Source organism: Felis catus, chromosome A1 (assembly GCF_018350175.1).
Source record: "Felis catus isolate Fca126 chromosome A1, F.catus_Fca126_mat1.0, whole genome shotgun sequence".
Lineage (NCBI taxonomy): Eukaryota > Metazoa > Chordata > Mammalia > Carnivora > Felidae > Felis > Felis catus.
Genome location: NC_058368.1, coordinates 66,609,589 through 66,625,145, shown reverse-complemented (window position 1 = coordinate 66,625,145; position 15,557 = coordinate 66,609,589). Strand labels below are relative to the sequence as shown.

Here is a 15,557-nt window from a genome sequence, read left to right as displayed (position 1 = left end):
ATCTTCAAAAAGTCTTGTCAATTATAAACAGGAACATGGACTGACCATTGTCTAAAGTTCTTAGTCTTTAATGTCTTTAGAAATCCAATATGAATTTCGATCTTATTACTAAAATGAATTCCCTATGCAAAGTAAGGACATGGGCTAACACAAGCTAAGATAAAACCATACTGGCTGTTATGATTCTCTCATTGACCAAAGCAATAAAAAACTGAAGTATATAGATTCTTTTTATCAATTTTCCCCAAACAGTATTTTATTCTCAGAGATAAGGCAAATAAAATATTTAATAAAGTCAGTTAAAATTCAAATCAGTATATGTATATAAAATAGATAAATATCTATTTATTTATAAAAACATAAGCGGCAAACTTAGCAAACCAGTGCGTATGTCTTCATCTAATAAGACACCTTTGCAAACGATAGACTTGCTCTAATGATTCTATCACATTTATAAGGATACTTTTCTATGCACTATTTAAAAAATAATGACTAAAAATTAAACTTTTTTAAAAAATTAAGGTTCCTTTGCAACAATTTTTTTTCTCATATTAAAGGATAATACATGCTTCTTATAGAGAATTTGGGAATTGCAGAAAAAGATAAATAAGAAAATTTAAGTCTCACACCTCTTAGATGATTACCATTGAGATGTGAATGTATTATTTAGTCTTTTACATAGTACTATATACATTAGTGTAAACTTGGAATCAGGGTATTGGCATGTGTGTGCTTCCAAAACATCTTTGAGCGGTGGATTGGAACAATTTGAGCAAGCGGAACATTGGATGCATACATGACTCTTTACACAGCGATTCCTGACTCTGGTTGCACCTCACAAATCACATGCAGAAATTCTAAAACAATGCAATGGCCAGACTCTCTCCTCAGAGATTCTAAATGAGTTTTTCTGTAACGGGATCTAAGCGTGAGGTTTTTTTTTTTTCTTTTTCTCATGTAATTCTACGGCATAGCCATGGATGAGAACTACGGTTTTCCATCAAGATAAATTTCAAATAGATTAAAAGTTGACTGTAAAAAACCTGTGGAATTAGTGAATAAAAATATAACTGTATATGTAATCTTAGGGTACTAAAGGGAGAAATATCAAAGGAAAATATTCACATATTTAGCTACATAAGAATCTTCAAATTTCTGAATGCCAAAAAAAAAAAACAACCACAAAACCACAAACAAAACCAAGGCAAGCAAATCGCAAAGTAGGAAAAATACAGGTAGAGCTATTAGAAAGTATAAAGGAAAAGATAAAGAATAGAAAAGGTTAGGTATAGGTAAATCACTCATGAAAAAAAGTCACGACATATATATATATATATATATATATATATATATATGAAGATAAAAAGTATTTCCTTTTTAAATGGCAAGCTGATCACTTCAGAATATATTCCTCTCTTCCTGACTCTTCCCCTGCCGCTCATAACTCAGGGGCTATATAGTAGCATTTACATTTATACCCTGAAGCTTTACCTCATTAAAAAAAAAAAATCAAACTCTAAGCAAATATATTAAAACTAAAATATGAATACATAAAGAGGAAAGTCACACTGACACATAAAGGTCTCATAAAATCAGATGCAAAGGAACATAGCACCACTTTATTACTGCCTGAGTCCAACTCTGCACAGGCTCAACTTGCAATAAAAGGAAGTCTTTTCAATCTTCTGTAGTGACTTTACCCTTATTAGAATGCATACTCATTATTTTCTCATTACTCCTCTACATAAAACATACCATTTTGCACCTTGGTTCCCACACCCCTTGTACTGTATTCATATTTTATCTCTAAAGATTGTAATATATCACTTCAAACACAATAACCCATTTAAGAATGGATTTTACAGGCAAAAAGGCACACCTTTCGTGCTGTGATTGCAATCATCAGCCGCTCCAATCCTCAAGCACATATTACACGGCGCGCACACAAACGATGCAGAAGCACAGAAGAAGCTACTGCAGGCTGCACGAGCCAACGCAACCCAACGTACTTCCTGGTTTCGGGAGGTAACCATAGGAACCCTTTGAAATGTTTTGTTTTATTAATTTGGCTCCTCTCTATTTTTCGCGAGTGCCAACACTTTCAAGATCATGCGGTTTAGACATGTCACAGCTGTTGAAACTCACAGCAGAAGCTCGAGCTGACAGTGGTATATCCTCAAGAACCAGAAACACCAAAACAACATTATGATAAAGAGCAGAAGTATGAAAACGAAGAAGAAGACAAAGGGCAGGAAATATTGCCTTACCGATTTAAAGCAGAGCCCTGGGGGGAAACATCTGGTTCAGAGCAAACAGTGGTTCTTTCAGCACAGCAAGGGGGTCCTACTGGAGAGAGTGAGGAGTGGCCACAGGTGAGACCCGGAGACCCGGAGGCTGAAGAGCAGGCGGCGAAATGTTGTTCTCTGTAAGGGAATTTCACTATTTAAAGAGGTGAGAGATCTAGGACTTTGAAATCCAGAGAGGAGCCATAATTTACGATTTTTTGCTACTGGGTTTAAAACCTGACCTATGACAGAAGCGCTTCCTCTCTTGAGATCTCAGGTTAAGTGTACGAACCATTTTACACACTCTGAGGAACAAAGGTAGACTTTACAGGGGTTTAAAAGTATTGTTAGTTTGGAAATACTAAACTTGAACAAGTATCGAGTATCACTTATTTCTACAAAACCTGTTGTCCTTACAAGGGGAAAGAAAGAATCTTCCAGTTTACTAATTTGATGAGGAACTCCAGTCATAGCAATTGGTGTATCTGAGGAAAAAAGCCACTCTTCATTTCAAAAATTCACCCCCCCCCCCCCCAGTAAACCTTTTACAAACACTCTTAACTTCTAGGTGAGTCTTTAACATTTATCTTCTGAAAGATCTGTAAGGCTCACAGGCTAGGCAAAAGATTTAAAAGTTTATTTTGTGTGGGTGTAAGTTGGAATGTAGTCGTGTGTAAATTAGATAGAATCTTGAACGTATTCCAATCACGCCTACTTTCTGTTCTAACCACATATGTACGATTATTTAAAGCAAACACTTTCATCTCCTGGACATTTAAATATTATCTCCATGAATGAACAGATTAGGAAGAATCTCAGGTTCACTGAAAGTTTTGCACACAACTTTCAGGACTGTAAATAAAGAGCACTGTACTGAGTAAGCATGAGCGCCACACATAATCTTTACAACAATCCCGAGTTAGTAATAGTAAAACCCATCTCTCACATCTGGCCACTTCTCATTCTAGTCGGAGGACCCCTTCTCCGTGCTAAAGGAATCACTGTTAATTCCAAAACCAGGCAACGAATGAGAAAATCATTGAAAAATGGCAGAGTCTGGATGTGAAATCAGTCCGTCGCGCCAAAAAGTCCCTGCTCTTTCCAGTAGATCATAATACCTCCTAGATATAAAAGAATTCAGCACCTTATTTATACCTAACCAGCTATACTCCAAAGCATCTAGTGGCAATAAACCTGAAATATAAGTGACACTTAGGCAAACATTCACAATAATAATACAACTGACTTTAAATGCACTTTTCAGAACAAACACGAGTCTTGTCTTTCCAAGACAACCTCAAGAAATGAATCTGAATATTTTCATTTCCAAACTGCGTGAAGTTTCTATCCTATGAGATACCTCAGATTTTAAAAAATCTTATCAGACTGGGGTGGTAAAACTTCCAAAAATATATTGAATGATTCTACATAAGGAAATTTGTTAATACTATTCACTACGTTAATAGAAAAAAAGAAAAATGATATTATCTTTTTTTTTTTTTTTTCGGAAGTAAGCTCCACACCCAGCATGGAGCCTGAACTCACAACCCTGAAATCAAGACCCAAGCTGAGATCAAGAGTTGGATGCCCAACCGACCCAGGCACCCATGTATTATCATATTCCTAGATGACAAAAGGATTAGATAACATGCAACATCCGTTTTTAAAATTTTTTTATTCTTTAAATTATGACACAGAAAATTGTCTTTTTTTGGTGTACAGTTCTTTGAATTTTAATATGTGTATAGATTCAATGAAGCCACAACCACATTCAGTATACAGAAAAGTTCCATTACCCTCAAAACCTCCTTGGTGTTACCCCTTTGTAGTCAAACCTTCCTCCCACTGGTAACTCTGGACAATGACTGATTATTTTTTCTATCACTACAGTTTTCTCAATTTGAAAATTTCACTTAAATGGAATCATACAATAAATGACCTTTTAAGATTGGCTTTTTTTTTTTTTTAGTTTATTTATTTTGAGACAGAGAGAGAGAGAGAGAGAGAGAGAGAGAGAGAGAGAGAGAACAAACTGGGGAGAGGCAAAGAGAGAGGGAGAGAGAGAATCCCAAGCAGGCTCTGCACTGTCAGTGTGGAGCCCTGTGCCGGGCTGAAACTTACAAACAATGAGATCATGGACCTGAGCTGAAACCGAGAGTCAGACTCAACCAACTGAGCCACCCAGGTGCCCCAAGACTGGCTTTTTAAATTCATCATGTCTTTGAGACTCATTGAAGTTGTGTGAACCAATAGTTTGTTTCTATTACTGACAGTATTTTTTGTATGGATATATTATATACTGTCAATTTAGGACATTTGGATTTCCAGTTTTTCATGATTGTGTATAGAGGTGCTATAAACATTAGCATACAGACATTTGTGTGAATATACTTTTTTACTTCTCTAGGGTTAATACACAGAAGTGGGGTTTCTGGGTCATATGGTAATTTAACTTATAGGCAACTACAGGACTGTCTTCCAGAATGGCTATACCATTTTGCATTCCCACCAGCAATGTAGGAGAGTTCTAGTTGCTACACATCCTTGGCAAGACTTGGCATTTTCAGTATTTTTATTTTAGCCATTCTAATAGGTGCATAGTGGGTATCTCGCTATGATTCTAATTTACAGTTCCCTAATGGATTTTACTTCTGTTGAACACCTTTTCATGTGCCAATCTGTCATCTGTATATTCTCTTTGGTAAAGTGCCTGGTGAAGACTTTGGTCCATCTTTTTTTTTTTTTTTTAACTGGGTTATCTGCTCACTAAAGGGTTTTAAGAGTTCTCTATATATTCTTTATGTGGACTTCTTTATTGGGCATGTATTTCCCAAATATTTTCTCCTAGACTGTAGCTTGTCTATTCATCTTCTTAACATTATCTTTTGTGAGCAAAAGTTTTAAATTCTAATGAAGTCAAATTTATCAATATTTTCTCCTTGGATTTATGTTTATGTATTTTTTTAAATGTTTACTTATTTTTGGGAGACACAGACAGCATGAGCAGGGGAGAGGCAGAGAGAGAAGAGAGGATCCAAAGCAGGCTCTGTGCTGACAGCAGAAAGGGAAATGCAAGGTTTGAACTCACGAACCATGAGATCATGACCTGACCCAAAGTCGGACACTTAAACTGACTGAGCCACCCAGGCATGCCGTGGGGTTTGTGCTTTTGGTGTCTAAGAACTCTTTGACTAAGCTTTCATCCTAAGTGTCCTGAAAGTTTTATGGTTTTATGCTTTACATTTAAATCTGATTTATTTTGAGTTAATTTTTGTGTAAGATGTGAGGTTTCAGTTGAGGTTCATTTATTTTGCAAATGGATGTCCAACAGTTCCAACGCTGTTTGTGGAAAAGACATTCACTTTTCCACTGAATTGGCTTTACATTTTCTCTCCCTTCTATTTTTCTGGAAGAGATTATGTAGAATTGGTGCTATTTCTTCTTTAAATGTTTCATAGAATTCACCAGTGAAACCATCTGGGCCTGGAGATTTTCATTTCTGAAGGCTTTGAAACAAGAATTCCTTAGTTGTTATAGGACTATTTGGGATATTTAGTTCATCTTGAGTGGGTTTTGGTAGTTTGGTGTTTGTGGCAGTATGCTATGGGCCCTACGCATCCCTGCATACCTTGCTGGTTATGCCAAGAATGCAAAGCTCTAACGACTCTTCATTTCGGCCCTTTCTCAGGACTGTGAGCAGAATGAAGTAACATTTTCCTCTCAACCCAGCACCAGTTATAAAAGAGATAAATTTCTCAACTTCGGTGTTTCTTGGGGGCTACATGAATCCCACTGCCATGGACTACATCTATTGCCACGATGGACTGTATCTATTGCCTCCATGGATGTAGGAATTATGTGTAACCCATGCAAACCAACAGGAAGCTCATGATATTTGCCAAGCTATGAGTAACAAAGTCCTTCATCTCTGACCTAGGAGTCTCATGTGCTCTGCAGGCTTTATGAAAGAGTAACAGGTTAATAGTTAGCTTCTTAATAAAATCTCACACTCTTCGTAGTTCTTGACATACATTTCCAGAGAGTTGATTATTTAACCCAAATTGTCCTATTTATGTAGATTTTTGCAGTATTTCCTATTGTCTTATTAATATTTGCCAAGTCTAATACCTCTTCTTTCATGACTGCTAATTCATATTACCCCTTTTCTTCCTTTGTCAATTTTACTAGAGCCTTAATTTTACTGATCTTTTCCAAGAACCAGTTTTGGTTTCATTAATTTTCTCCATGGTTTTCTGTGATCAAGTTAATTGAAAACTACTCTTTATTATTTTCTTTCTCCTGCTGCTTTGAGGTTATTTTTTATTTATTTTTTGTTTTCTTAAGTTAAAAGTTTTGGATTATTGATTCAAGACTTCCCTTCTTTATAAGCATTGTTTTTTGTTTGTTAAAGATTTTATTTTCAAGTAATCTGTGTACTCAACGTGGGGCTCAAACTTACAAGCCTGAGATCAAGAGTTGCATGCTCTACCAACTAAGTCAACCAGGCACCCCTCTGTATAATAGGTATTGAATGCTATAAATTTATTCCTAAGAAATATTTTAGCTTCCTCTCATGCATTTTGATATGCTGTATTTTCATTTTGTCAGTTCAAATTATTTTTACTAAGCCATGGTTAATTTGTTTGTTTTTCAAGTATTTGTAGATTTTCCAGTTATCTTTGTGTTACTGATTAGGCTCAGAGAGACTATTTGATAACTTCAATTTTTTTTTTTTTTAGATTTGTTATAATTTATGACCCAGGTTATAGTCTATCTTGATGAATGGTGCATGCATACCTGAAAAGACTATATTCTGCTGCTCTTGGGTTGAGTGTTCTACAAATGTCATGTAGATCCCATTGACAGTGTTTTTCAGTTCTATATTGTTCTATTCAGTTCTATATATGATGACTGAAAGAGGAGTGTTGAAGTCTCCAACTACAATTAAAGGTTTGTCTATTTCTCTTTTCAGTTCTGTTAGTTTTTGCTGTATGTAGTTTGAAGATCTGCTGTTTGGTGTATATATTTAAGACTGAGGTGTTCTTGATGAATCAACTCTTATCTTTTTATCCTTTGTTTATCCCTGGTAATTTTCATTACTCTGAAGTGTATCTTGACATTAATATAGTCATACTGTTTGCATGGGTATATCTTTCCTGTCATTTTAACTTACCTATATCACTATATTTAAGTGAATTTTTGTATACAGCATAGTTGGGATACAAAAAAAAATATTCTGACAATCTCTCAATTGGTATATGTAGAACATTTACATTTAGTGTGATTATTGATAAGTCTGGATTTGGGTCTATCAGTTTGTTATTTGTTTTCTGCTTATTTTTCTGTTTTTAATTCCCATTTCCCTTTTCCTCTCTTCTTTTGGGTTATTTGAACACTATTTTAGCATTCCATTTAAACTTTCATATTTTAATTTTGCCAAAATATTTGGGTGTAGGGGTGGTGGTGGTGGTGGTGGTGTGTGTATTTTAGTTATTGCTCTAGGGATCACAATAATATGTACTTAACTTTCCAAAGTCTGCTTGGAATTATGTCATGGGGATGTAGAAATCTTACTGCCATGTTACCAAAACCAATTAACCCTGTTTTGAAGATACTAGCAATAAGGGGGTAAAAATGAGAGGTAAAAAAGGGAAAGGAGAGAAAGAATATGATCATTATATGCAAATGACACAACTGTTTGCCTAGAAAATACAAGAGAACCAACTAGAAAATTATTACAATTATTATAATTCAGTTAGAATTGGGAGCAAAATTAAAATACAGAAATTAACACACTTCATGTGTAAAACAACAGCCATTTGCAAGACAGAATGAAAGAAAACACTCAAATATCCAAGGGGTATAATGAAATGTACAAGATCTATATAAAGAAGTCCTTTAAAAGTGATTGGCAAACACATGTTCACATTAAACAAATAGAAAAGTATTTCATACCACTTTCTTGGATCACTATGAGAGCAATCACAGGTTCACACAGTTAATGAAATGCTTGGCTAAGGAGCCAAAAAGATGAGCAACCATCTGTGGGATTAATATCCAACATGTTAATGAAGTCGTTTCTCCCTAATTTGATATAGGAATTTAGTTCATCCCACTAGAAATAGTAAACAAGATTTTTCTTTTAAAAATCAGAAAAATTGATTCTAAAGTTCATTATGAAAGAAGTGGTAGGTATAATCATAAAAATTATAACAAAGAAGAGCACTAACAGGTAAATCTCCCCACCAGACAATATGGCATATTTTAAAGCTACAATAATTAAAATAGTGCAGTTTTAGATCATGGATCAAACAGTTCACTGAAATAGCCTTAAGCCCAGAAATAGACTAGCAACAAATCAGTAAAGAGAAGGTAGATTACACAATATATGATGTTGTAAAAGAGGGCAACCATCTGAAAAAAATTAAGTTGGATCCCTAGCTTATATTTTATAGCAAAATAAATTCTAGGTGAATCAAAACTTTAAATAGATAAAAATGTAAATCTACTAGAAAATATGGACAACTGAAACATAATTTCAAAGAGGTAATGCTTTTCTATCTGTGACATAAGAAGAACACAGAAGCCATAAAAAAATTGAGAATTCCACTGTATTAAACAAAACAAAAACCAAAAAAGCTCACCTGGGCTTGGTGTCGGGTTTTTGTTGGGCTTTATTACATAGGCATAGCCAACTGAATCATTGGCCACAAGGCTGAATTTAATCTCTCCAGTCCTTCCCACCCCAGAGGTCAGGCTGTTATCACTGTGCCCCAAAGCCCCAACTCTCTAATCACATGGTTGGTATTTTGGGTGTGGCTAGCCTTCATCCTGAGTCATCTCATTAGCATGAACTATCAGGTTCCACCATGAATAACAAAGACACTTCATTCACTCCGGAACTTCCAAGGATTTAGATCCTGGAAAGGGGAGGGGGGCTGTAGTGCTGGGAAGAGGGGAAGAGGCATATTTTTTATCCATTTTATTTTATTCCAAGTGTTTAGAAGCTACTTGTAATAGCAAAAGAGTGGAAACTAACACTGTCCAGTGGCAAAGGACTGATTTAAAAAAATTAAAATATACCCATATAATGGGGTTCTATGCAACGAATGAAGAAAATGGGGCAATTCTGTAGGTAAGGACACAGAATAAACTGCTGAATATGCAAAACATTGTGTACGGTATACTATAGTACCATTTGTGTTTCATATATATGTGCGTGTTTATATACACATGAGTCCATCCAGAAAAATAAACAAGAAACTGATAGCAGAGTGTGGATCAATGGAAGGGAAATGGCTGACTTAATTTTTTACCCTTTCAACCTTCTGATTTTTGCACAATTATGCACATAATACCTACTTAACAAGAATAAAACATCACAATGTATTTGCACATTTCTCTGAGGATACTGAACATTACATGTAATTTAATCTTTGATTACTAAGAGCCATTGTCGGAAGTTATACTGAACAACGAAGCCCTAAGGGTCTATTCAGGCCACAGGGCTGTTTTCACCCACACTGCATGACCCCAGGCTCCTGTGATTTGAGTTAGTGCCATTTTTAGTTTTTCCGATTTCTCCCAGCTACTTCTCACTGCCATCAACCTTCTTCCTCTAGTTGACTCAAACTTCTTTTAAATTGGTGCTTTTAGTTGTAGTGGTCTGAGAAACAAGGCACATAGTTCCAATACTATATAAAATAGAGAGAAACTGCCTCTTTGACAACTTGAGGAAGCCTCTCATAACTGATGAGTTTTAGAGATTAAACTTCAGAACAACTACTTGGCTATGCAAGATTTGTACACATTCTTGGTTCCATGTAATTAAATGAAGAACAGGCAAGGAAGGCATTAAGTCATTATGGGAGGTTCTATGATTTAATTCATGCCATATTGCTAAGTGCATGTCTGAAACTTTTTCAAAATTGCTTTCATTAATTCAAGAAACATTTTTGAGCATCTCGTGTGCACCAGGGAATGCTCTAGGTGCTAGGGATACAGCAGTGAACAATCCAGACGATGGCCAGACTCCCTTAGAATTTACATTCTAATTGGGGTGAGAGGCCAACAGGCAAAGATAAAGTGGGAAGTTTAACCAGAAAAGGGGAAATGTGACAGAGCAATCCGGATGGGGTAGCATCTGTTCGGATGACCTCTCAGCATCTGATCAGAGAAGAACCACTAAGGTATCACTCACACACCATTTTTAATATATAAAAGAAAGGATTTGTAATAGGGATTATAGGAGGCTGTTCTTTTGTGACAGGGAGGCCACAAAAAGGGAAGGGGGGACGGATGTGAAGCGGGGGAAGCGAGAACATACTGGGAGCTGCCAGGAGAGGAGAGCAGAACCCACGGGGACTCAGTGGAACCCATGCCAGTCTCCCACTGCCTCCAAGCCTCCAACCTCAATGACAGGGTTGTGCTGCAGAACCTGGCACCCTCTGTCACAGAATGAAACACACACCTGGCCGAGGAGTCAGAGAAAGTAAAGGAGGTGATCCAGCAGGAGCTGGCGTTTCTGCATGCCTGGTTGTTGGCCCACAGACCAAAAAGATAAGCCAGCAGATACGCAATAATGTGGGTAAGCCACAACAACGCGTGCCCTGCTTGGACCTTTCAATTATAGAAATCTGGATCTGGCTACTTAACTTCTGCCTTCTGAATCTCACACCACACATCTCTTGTGACCCACACGATCCTAAAATTATGCAGGGAGAATTAAGAGGAACATATCTCCAGCTTAGCTATACTGGCACCACATAAAGCCACTACCGATGGTCAGAGGTCTCTGAAAGATATTTGAGCTGAGAACCTGGAGGGCAAGGAGGATTCAGCCACACAGCCAATGCCAAGATTTGGAAGAGAGTATTACAGGCAGAAATAGTTACTGCAAAGGCCCTGAGGCAGCGATACAAACACGGTATTTTTTGGTGATGGGGTTGGAGTATGGTGAGAGGGAGAGTGGTATGAAATGAGGTCAGAGAGGCAGGGATCAGTTCACATGGGTCCTTGTAGAATACGGTAATGAGCATGGATCACTTTTTTCTAAGTGCAAAGGAAAGCAAATGGAGAGTTTTTGACAAGCCAGTAGTAGTCTGGTCTGATTTATCATTTTAAACTCTGTTTTAAAATAATTTCGAACTTAAAAAAAGGCCTAAGATTAGCACAAAGAATTCTATCATCCAACTGATTTCCCTTCACTGTGCAGAGAATGGGCTTTGGCGGGCAGGGCCACTTCTCTCTAGGACTCCTCCAGATCTCCTGGTTTTCTATGTAAGCCACACTCCTAGAGGACGCTGTGCACGATGTCCTGGGAGACGTGCAGAAAAGGCTGCCGGAGTGTGGAAGCAGCAATGTTCCTTCAAGAACTATTCAAGAGTTCAGGCCAGTGTGCTTCCACACTGCTTTTCAGATTTCACAGGAAAACCAATTTTGTCATTTTAGTCTCAACTCAAGAATTCATGTTGGTACCAAAAATGGTATTACCTTTTTAGATCTGGTCTCAAATTGATTGGTTATATTACTTCTCAAAACAAACAAAAATCTTGAAGATCTGACACCACTGAAGCTATTTAAATAGAATGTTACACAAATAATTCTGGATTTCCTAAGAATTTCCCGAGAATCGGCACTGCCTCCTCAGGGTAACGTGCTGAAGGGGCCAGGGCTCATGTTGATGCATGTGTTCTAGTCTCACTACATCACAGCTGGCCTTGGACTTGCCAATCTTCTAGTTTCAGTAGACTTAGCCTACAAGTTGAGACCACAGACAGCCTTCCTAAAACAAGCTCTTTTGCCTCTAGCTGAAAGCCAAGGTTCAAATACTGAAGTGTGCTCAGTGCACACTTACACGTGAAACCTCACTTCTGACCTCAGTACAATTTCAGGTTTAATGTTAAAATCAACAGCCAAAATTAACTATGGATAGCCACGCATTCTCACTGAAAACATACACACCTAATAGGTGCTCATTAAATCATGAGGGTGAAGTAGAGAAATGAAAGAGAAGTCAGGTGCCTTTAGAGAACTCATTTATTCTCTCTCACACGCAGTTGAAGGGGAGCTCTGCCAGCACGGTAGGGCTCAGTGACGAAGATAAGGGGCCTGACGCACAGCAGACATTCAGTTAAGTAGGAGCTAGTATTGTTACACGTGTCAACAGAAGTAAATATTTTCTTTACCCTCCTAAAGGAAGAAATAAAGTGGAAAAAAATGGAAAAAAAAAAAGGAAAAAAAAAAGCTCTGGACATACTCATCTTCTTTAAGAAAAAAATGTAAACACAGATTTAGGAAAGCATGATCTGTCAGAAAGAAAAGTAGAGCAGTTTTGATCTTAAGGAGAGTTTGCAGTCTATCCTTCCATGCTCGGCGCTGACAGGTCTCCTGCAAACATCCAGCAAGAGAAGAACGATGCTGTGCCACGACTTACGGACTATAAATTCTGAGCTCTGATTACTAGATTTATTAACAGTGTCTTAGGTGTTATGTGTTAATTATTAACAACTGTTTTCCTTCATTTAACAATGGCTCCTGAATAACAAAATAAATTATCAACAATTCAACCATAAATTAAAAGATACTTAAAGTAAAAAAAGACCTGTTAAAGTTTCATATATGCAAGCACAACAACATATTTCATATATTCGGATTACAGTTTCTGTGATCTCTGCGTAAGCAACAGAAAAGTTACTCCCTTTCCACGGTTGCAAGTTCACAACACTTAGGAAAAGACTTCACCTTTTTGTCCTGCTTAATTAACTGCACCTCAGTCGAACGCGACAGACAGAAACCGGGGTTATGAGCGAGACGGGCTAAAAGAAAAGGTTGTGACCCCACAGCAGATCACGTAAACCTAAAATATACTTCGGACTTTCTAGTGGTAACCTGCAGCCCTCATTTATTAGATAATTTACAGAGAACTGTTAGGAAAATGATTTAATGAGCAGGCTGACCTCTGCCATTCTGCCAGTTTGCTGCTCAAGACCCTATGCATCTTGCCTTTAAAATGAAACAGAATACTGTTCATTTCCAATGAGACTAGGTGTCAGGTAAAAACAAAGACGAAGCCATAGATATATTAAAGTTACGCTACGTTAACTACTTAATTAAAAACTTTAATTACCAGATCAGTGCACCATTTCTTGCTTAAAAATGTAATACCTTTGACAGTTGATAAAGAATATTTTTTTTAAAGCCAGATGTGAAAATGAAAAGGTCTGAATGACATGACACACAGAAACAGAATCCTTTCCAATCAGTGACTACTAATGGGAATACTCATTTTATACAGCAGGTATTGACAACCATTTAGCAGTTCTTTAAACAGGCACTTGATAGAGTGTTTTGCAGCTAGCATACTCAATACTGGGGCATCACATACACAAAAAAATATGGCTTTATTACAAAGGATTCAAGATGGCAACTACTTAGAATCCAGTGCCAACACGGATTATAACAAATCCAGTGAGTATTTTGTTTTTCAATTATTCATAGAAAATTTAATCCTGATTAAGTATCCTTGGGCAGGAATTCATGGGTAGTTGATGACTGAAACCAACATTTATGTGAAATGCTTCTGTTAATTTAATCTGTGTATACGGCTTAATTATGATTGGGGATTCAATGTAAGAGAAATGAATTATATCAGGATTAAAATTTTAGTACCTATCACATAGTACTTTTTCCTTCTTTCTTTTTAAACATAGAACCCTGTTTGTCTCTTCACCTAAGTGCTTACATTTGAGAACTCTTTGTAACGAATAACCTATGTAATGTATCTAAGTGTTATTTTTCATAAATTATCTGTCAGAAACCCTTTGCTAATCAAGCTAGAACCTGAACTAGAGCCAGAAGTGATAGAAGAAAATGGAGAAGAACCCCACACACAAATAAACAAAAGCTTATTCATTTAGCTATAAATATACTTTATATTCACATTCTGAAGTAATTTCATTTTCGATTCCTTTAAACTCCAATACGAAATGCATTTTCCTCAAAGCATAAAAAGAAGCAGTTTTAAATCAGTGTATTACACTGACTTTGTAACTGGAGTTAGATATGTATAAGCAAGTAATCATTTAACTGATTACTTTTCACGAGACTATCAAACCTGAGTTAACTATTGATATGAGACGAGGCATTGTAAGTGGTGAATCTCTTACCAAAATATCATATAATTCTTTTTCATCTTAATTTCCACAGAGAAATTGCATAAATCACCTTATAACAACACTCTTTCTTCAAAGTTTATTAAGCATATTTCAAAACATTTATTACCTTTTTTCAGTTTGATACTGCTTCAATGCAGTTGTATAAATAACATGCTCGGCCTTCTTTGTTCAATTTTCCATACCACAAGTATGAAAGAAAAGTCACTGCATTTGGATCCTTATTGCACTCTCAAATCAATTCACTTTTCCTTTAAAGAAAATCAAGTATCAGAAGTGAGGCCGACTTTTGTGCCCAGATGATATGGTCAGTGGTAGTGTTACTGAAGAAAGTGAAGAGACTTCCCAGTATAGACTGTGGGACAGAAAGAGTCTGTAGAGAATAACCATGGAAACGGACTGGCAAAGGATAACACCTATTGTAATAACCTGAAAAGAAAAGAAAGGGAATGCATTTACTGCATGCAGCAACAGACAAATTATATTCAAGTTATCATGAACCCATGTACTTTATATTTACATACATCCATATATATATATATATATATATATATATATATATATATATACACACACACATAAACTACTCCTCCATCTTTAACATGGGTACATTTTATCAAAGAAATTTTCAGTAGGAAAATAATGACCAATGTTCAGAACTGTAACTGTTCAAGGCAAAACTTATTTAACAGTTTATAAACACACTCAATTTACTAACCCATTCTCTCCTCAGGGTGCACACACCACAGGAAGAGATCCGAAAAATCAGCTTCCTGGATAATCTAGTAATGAGAATAAAGCATGATTCAGGTAGGGACCTGAATCTTGAAGAGTACTCTAAAAGCCCTTTCAGAAATTCTCAAGTTGCTTCTTTATTTTTGTAGACTACCTTCCTATCTATTTACTCCTTGTAAACACCTCAGGTTTAAGAAACATCCGTGTGTTCAAGCACAGACTGCATTGCTTGTAAAAGGTACCCAGCAGAACACTTTGAAATGATGGAGTCGTTTACCTAAGAAGGTGGGTTTCAGCACAATGAAAATGGTGGCACACTTGAGCGTGGCATTGCAGTCTGCAGTCTGTTAAAGCAACTAGACTG

General features: G+C 36.6%; 1 protein-coding gene across 3 annotated transcripts in view; it reads right to left on the bottom strand.

The window, feature by feature from the left end:
• Positions 1-238: 238 nt before the first annotated feature.
• Positions 239-15,557, bottom strand: part of GPR180 (G protein-coupled receptor 180) — a 41,553-nt gene continuing 26,234 nt past the window's right edge. The window contains exons 9-10 of one of the 3 annotated variants that reach the window (XR_002741714.2): positions 14,568-14,887; positions 239-2,439 (exon numbers count right to left, since the gene is read on the bottom strand). Coding sequence is in view for 1 of the 3 variants with exons in the window: in XM_023252632.2 (XP_023108400.1) it covers positions 14,729-14,887 (159 nt within the window). In the remaining 2 variants the exon portion in view is untranslated. Of the gene's footprint in view, positions 2,440-8,017; positions 14,888-15,557 lie in introns of those variants that run through there. The other 2 variants (XR_002741712.2, XM_023252632.2) reach the window with 2 other exon arrangements.